General features: G+C 47.7%; 1 protein-coding gene across 1 annotated transcript in view; it reads right to left on the bottom strand.

Moving 5' to 3' along the window:
* ndnf (neuron-derived neurotrophic factor) overlaps positions 1-6,942 on the bottom strand; it is a 12,518-nt gene continuing 5,576 nt past the window's right edge. Inside the window, exons 2-4 of the mRNA XM_079267700.1 lie at positions 6,094-6,288; positions 5,677-5,801; positions 1-2,469 (exon numbers count right to left, since the gene is read on the bottom strand). Coding sequence (XP_079123826.1) covers positions 1,073-2,469; positions 5,677-5,801; positions 6,094-6,287 — 1,716 coding nt within the window. The 5' untranslated portion in view covers position 6,288 and the 3' untranslated portion in view covers positions 1-1,072. The remainder of the gene's footprint in view (positions 2,470-5,676; positions 5,802-6,093; positions 6,289-6,942) is intronic.

Raw genomic sequence — 6,942 nt, 5'->3', positions numbered from 1 at the left:
TTCTCCAGCAACAAAGAAACTCACTCATGAGCAGACGCACTGAGTTATTGTCGCACATCTATGAGCATGAACGTCACCGGGACACTGATTCTGTGTTAGCGGAGCTCGGCCACTACGAGTGTCCTCAAAGCTATTTCCAGCAAATAATTCATCCCGTCTGTCCTTTCGTGACAAATCCTTTTTTTTGGGGGGGGGGATCAAGTTATCACTTTCAAAGTCTGAAGTTGTGCTCACGCAACCCCCCGTAATTTAGACGTCTGCGTCTATAACACAATACGCAGCGCGCTCCTTCATGTCGGAGCTGTGATGTTAACTGCTTGGCAAAAGAACATGACACCCAGGGTGACAGAGGGATTACTGGTTCTATATTTAGTGTTTATGTACATGGATATTGGCAGGACAACTCTGTACATGTGACACACACACACACACATACACGTACGCACGCACACACACACGCACAGCGATACAGTGATAATAACACAGATCTCCAGCACAGAACACGTTTTACAAGATGAGCTCGAGAGCAAACACTGGCTGAGACACAGAAGGGAATGTCCAAACTACGACAACGTCCTCGTAAAAATGGAATTTCCTGGTAACAGTTATTATTGTCATCGATAAGAACAAAACAGAAAGAGAGAGACGAAAAGTATAAAATAATTTAAATTCCTCCTAAAACACGTAGTGAATAATGCAGAGAGAGATCTGTACAATGCGGGCGGCTGCTGCATCTCCTCCGCCTCCTCGTGATTTCAAAACGCACAAATATGACAGACGAGAGCAAACGTCATGCAGCGGGCAAAGAGCGATGATCTTCTCTTTAAGTTCTGCCTCCACAAGACGACCGCCCGGTGACGAAGCAGCTCCCGCCAACGGGCCACCGGCATGAAATGTAAACATAAATATACAGGTTGATATCTCTCTCTACAAACAGTTCAGTCACTGCACAGGCCACGTGCGCTTGTGTGAGTAGTCAGTCTGTATACACTCCTTAGTAGAATATCACTTAGAGTTAAATAAACTTATTTAATATATATATTTATAATAGATTTATTCTTTGCAGGGTCATTTAGCAGTATTTCCTTGTTTTCACCAGTTTGCTCTGGTATTTCACCGAGTGGCCGCTGTGTCCCACCACGTAAACGTCCAGCAGGTAGGTCTTCCCCGCCTCCAGACCCGTGATGGTCTCCGTGGTCACCGCTTTCTGCAGGTTCGGGCTGTGGAAGTACTTGCACAGGACCTTCTCCGACTTCCTGCGGGTCTCCGGCCCAGCGCACTGGTTCTGCTCCCGGCGTCGCTGCTCCTCGCCGTAATTGTCGGCCACCTCCTTGCGGTAGATGCAGTATTTGTTGCGGTCCTGCGTGCCCAGCCAGGCCACGGTGGAGGAGGAGCAGGTGCGCAGCTTGTCGAAGGCCTTGATGCGTGTGTCCTCCGGGAGCGACGGGAAGGGCTGCTTGCTGCTGGGTCGTGTGGTGGCGAGCACCTTCAGAGTGGAGGCCCCCTTCCTGCTTCCTCGCAGACGGATCAGGTACTTGGCTTTAGGCTTCCCGCGCAGCTGGAACTGCCGAACCCCCTCCACGTTCTGGGAGAGCAGCAACTTGCCGTCTCGCCGCACCTGCACCTGCACGGCGTCAAGACACGTGTGGACGAAGAGGGTGACCCTCTGGTGGGAGGACACCGGAGCGAAGCGCAGGAACTTGCTGCCCTTCCTCTTGATGAAGACGTCCGACACTTTGCCGTCCTTCAGCTCCACCGTCTTCTGACGGGCTTCCTCTTTAGTGCGGGCGAAGGTTCCCACGTACGCCGTGCTGGTGTTGGTCGCAGAATTCACGGCGAACACGTCAAAGTAGTACTGCGTGTCCGGTTTCAGGTCTGACACGGTGAAGATGTTTTTATTGCCGATACACACCTTCTGAATGTCCAATGCTCTGGGCTTGGCTGTGTACGCCCGGGAGATCTTGTTACTCATGAGGCCGCGGTCTCTGCCGAAGCCGTTGTCAGAGGGCACAAAGCCAAAGTGGGCAAAGTCAAACGGGCTGAAGTCTCTGCCGGGCTTTGGAGCCAACATGAAGGCGTCGTCCACGCTCATCTTAGCCTCGGCAGCACACATGCTCTTGAAGTTGTGCTCCTTGTTGATCACCACACAATACTGGACGGGCTGGCCCATCAGGAAGCCCGTTGGCGTCGGCTTCCAGACCAGGGTGACCGTGGTCCGGCCCAGTGCCGTCACGTCCACGCGGGGGTCGTAGGGCAGCTCCGGGTAGGGCTGGTCCGACTCTGGAGTCGTGGTGGCGTACACCTTGAAGTTGCTGTCTTTCTCTGTGGACAGCATCTCCAGCTGGTAGAGGCCAGAGGGCGTGCTGGTGGCCACGTACGCCTCCACGTCGTTCCCCTTGTAGGTGAAGAGCTCCGTGCCCTCGTCCACGGTCACCTGCTGTTTCTGTTGGTCCAGAGATTCAGGCTCTCCTGGAGAAACAACAACAACAAAAATGCAGTCATGACCTTTACAATGTTTTTCTTCTGTTTCATTTTTTGGCTTTGATGAGAAGTAAATTTCCACCCAATGCTAAAAGTGTTTGACATGTTGACGTCACGACAAAGCTCCGCAGAGCCTCACGGACGATTAGCCCCTCATAGGGGCGGCCATGTTTTCACTCCAAACATCCCCAGAAAGATCACAGACCAGCATTCACTCGGTCTTTCCGGGGAAGCTGTGCTACAGAGGCGCCTTGTAGCTTCCACGCGAGAGAGGCGGCCCAAGCATAATATTGTGTTTGTCGAGCAGAGAGTGTGCTCGGTGGTGTACTCTGAATTAATGCTCAAAGATCTACTCCCACCAGAGACATTCAGCTAAAAAAGAGCAGCAAAGACGGGAAGAGGTTTTGCTCAAACACTTCTACCAATGACTCGGCGAGTGATGGGTCCGGTTCATAGATAGATAGACAGATAGACTTTATTTCAGACTCGGGGTCCATACAGACAGATACATAAAGACAGACACAAACAATAAAAGTACGGAGGCCTAGCAATGCCTTACAAAGAGACAGCTGTACCAATGTCTCCACAGCTGGACTGGTAGCGTGTGGTGCTAAACCTTATGTTGGTTAAAACAAGTATGATCCCATTTACAGAGTCATTCAGTCGACAGATGAGTTTGTACATGAGATTTCTTAAAACTGTTTGGAAAGTGTTGACTCGTGCAGCCACAAACATTTCACTGGCACTACTCCATCTTTGTCTCTTTAACAGTATTCTCATGGCGTCATTGTACGCTACTTGAAGTCTCTGTAGACTCTTTTTTTTGTAGTTTGACCACAAGTGTGCAGTAGAGTGGAGTACAATATGCTCTGAACAGAGAGTTCTTCACTCCATCTGTACACACACCAGACTTGCGTGAGACGGTGTTTGCTTGTGCAGACATCATACCACATTGCCTGGAAATGTCGTTATCATCAGACATGTGTTCTGTTAAAAAATGACCAAGATATTTGACTTCACTACAGACACCAAGATTATTGTCAGACAATTTGAAGTCAGGGAAGTTTAGACATTTGTCCTCTTTAGTTGGACAGATCAGGATAGCACTCTTACTGGCGTTGTATTTGATGTCATGTTCCACACCGTACACAGTACACATAGTGAGGAGCTGCTGAAGACCAGCGCTAGAAGGACTAAAGATCACCAGATCATCTGCAGACATGATGTGATTAACCAGAGTATTACCCATCATGCACCAGTATTACAGGCTTTCAGTTGCTTGGACAGATCATCAATATACAGATTAAACAGAACTTGTCTGACACCATTGCAAACCCCGAATGGGGCTGACACACTTTTACCCCATTTTACTCTCATACTCTGGTGCTCATACCAGTAAGCCAGAATTCTCACTATGTATGTGGGGACACCTCTTTGGCTCAGTTTAAAAAATAATTGACTGTGATTAACACGATCAAAAGCTTTGGAGGCATCAATAAAACACATAAGAAGTGATGAGTTTTGACCTCTGTATTTGTTTACAGTTTCCTTTAAGGCATATATACACAAGTCAGTGCCATGTTTGGCTTTGAAGCCCAACTGGTTATCTGTGGAGGTGATGAAGTCCTGTATTCTGTCCAGCAGAATTCTTTCTAGGACTTTTGACAGGACGCTGGCCAAAGCAATGGGCCTGTAATTCTCTAGGCTACATACTTTACCAGCTTTGTTTTTAATGACTGGCACTGAGAGAACAGACAGCATTGAGTCTGGTAACAAGCCGTGAATCATGAAGCCAGTAAAACAAACAGCGAGGAGAGGAGCTAACCTCGGACTAGCATCTTGAAGGTGTTCAGCAGTAATATGGTCTGAACCACTTGCTCTGCCTTCAGACAGTTTATTGATAGCTTATAGACTGTAGATAGACTGTATCTAACAATGTAATGTAGTCACCGTGATGTCCCTCCATTGGTTTGTGGACTTTGAAGCCTAGAGTTCGCCATTTTGGCTGACGGCATCTTGTTTTTTTCTAAACCAGAAGTGACACGAGACGGTGGGGAGGTCGATTTTTCGGCAGCCGAAATGTTACGATTAACTTTTGTGACGTGAAAATACACCGTGAAAGGGTTAAAGTTGAAAGACGAAAATACGAACAACTCCCAGACCGGAAAGTTCTCTGGTAGAGACCTGTCAATCAGCGTGTAGCCCCGCCCTAAAGCATCCCCTGCTTTATGGTCTGTGTGACTCTAAATGGACCATAATGTACTAAATGAACATCATGCTGTATTGAAGAAGACTTGAAACTAGAGATTGAGACATAAACTCATGTTTACAATGTTTACTGAGGTAATAAATCAAGAGAGAAGTAGAGTCATTTTCTATAGACTTCTATACAACCAGAGGAGTCGCCCCCTGGTGGACACTAGAGAGAATGCAGCTTTAACACATGAAGCTTTGGCTCCATTTTTCAGATCCGGAGGTTTCCACCTGGTCCAACTTTGCTGTTATTCTACTTCGAGAATTATTTTCACTTGAGGCAAGGTACACGTCTTCAACAGAGTAACAACCCAATAAATCATTTTGTAATATTTGACAAGAGCACGGCCACAAACGCAGGTGCTCGTGTATTTGATATTCAAATGTATGCTCACATCACACAGCTACGCTGTAAAGCACCCGCTTCGGTCGTCTGGAACGATGTGCTGCGTTAAAAAGGACGCCCTCCAGATGGAGAAAGTTTTAAGAGCGAGAGAGAAAAGAGAGAAAAGAGTCAGAGAGACGGAAAAAGAGGAAGACAGAGTGAAGCAGGATTTACCTTTAAGAAGACCGAGACCGCTTAAGTAAAGGGATGCGATGGCTTTGATTCAGCACGTTAACGAGCGCTTCTCTGAAATTATAGACGTCAGCTTGGGTCGAGTCAGACATCATAAGTGGTCAGACTAGACACTACGGCTGTGACTTAATTAAAACCCACCAAAACACAAAGCCTAACATCACTGCGTAGGTTAATTGTGTGTGTGTGTGTGTGTCTGTGTGTGTGTGTATGTGTGTGTGTGTGTGTGTGTGTGTGTGCGTGTGTGTGTGTGTATGTGTGTGTGTGTGTGTGTGTGTGTGTGTGTGTGTGTGTATAGGAGGGATCGTGATATTTCCTCATGACGTGTCATTAACCTCTTCCACTGCGCCTGATGTCAGTTATACCTGATGCCTCTCCGCTGGCCTCCTCTGGCAGCTCCTGCAGAGTGAGTTTCCACTCCAGAGGAGCGTCACAAGGTGTCACGGTCACAGACAGGGGTGTGTTGTCTTCTTCCACCACAAAGTAGTACCTGTGAAAAACAAATGAAAGGGACCGTCACATTTTGACGTTCGCTACAGAATAATGTGTCGACCGCAGAGGCCTCTCTGACAGACACTCACTTACACCAACACCACTTTCTCATTTATTATTTAGTCGTTGCATCTGCATCATAGATTATGCTACGGAGCAACATCTGATGTTTCCTATCTTCAGTAAGTGGCCATCTGCACGTTTAACGTCTTCCGCTGTGATCGTCAGCGGGGGAAGGTGTCACCAGAGTTGTGCTTTCAGTCGTTGCTTCTGTCCCGAGCAGCGCTCACCTTTTGGGCGTGTCCCTGAACAGGTAGCCGCTGATCTCAGCTCCGTCCGGGACGACGGAGGAGTCGTGGAACAGCGACTTGTCTCTGATCTGCATCTGGAAGAGCCCTTCGTCTCTCGTGGGCAGCTTCTGGGCCACAGCTCCCAGCCCCAGCAGCCCCAGCAGCACCACACTCCAACCTTTAAAATGCCTCATTCTGAAAGACACAGGGAAAACACGACTTCAGCTTCATTGTTGTGTTGACTTATATCACAGTTCTGTTGGATTTGAACCTGCAGAAATGGCTGTCTGCAGGTTTATTTATTCATTTCTTAGACCGTGCAGGAATAATTCCCATTGGGATTCTGAATCTGTTTTCTGAGGGCGTCTTGGCCGAGACGGCAGCATAACAAGTTTCACATAAAAGCTCAAAGAACAGATTTAAAACAAAGAGCAGATTGCATCAACCAATGAAATAGCAGTATTCAGTAACAGGGTACGTACAGTCAGTCTGTTTGAATAATCTTCATGCTTATAGAATATTCCAGTTGAAGGTGACTCTGTAGCTCAAACCAAGACGAGGATGCAAAAGCTTTGAAATCTCTTTCACTGAAGACAGCGCGGGTTCAAGGACACCAAAACAAAAAGATGCTGCTGTCAGCGAAAGACGAGACGGAGTGCAGCACATACGCTCCCTCCAACCACAAACACTCTTCTCTACGTTTGCTTTCTGTCCGAGATGTAATGTGTTCATTGCGTGTTAGAGGTGCTGGGAGGTTATTCGCTCGCTGTTTCCTCCTGCTTCAAGTCTTTATGCTAAGCTAAGCTACGTCACCAGCTACATAAGAGTGGGTTCAGTCTTTTCATCGAA

The sequence above is a fragment of the Melanostigma gelatinosum genome (assembly GCF_949748355.1).
Source record: "Melanostigma gelatinosum genome assembly, chromosome: 4".
NCBI classification, from domain to species: domain Eukaryota; kingdom Metazoa; phylum Chordata; class Actinopteri; order Perciformes; family Zoarcidae; genus Melanostigma; species Melanostigma gelatinosum.
Note: the sequence above shows the minus strand (reverse complement) of the source record. Positions and strands in the feature narration are given on the sequence as shown.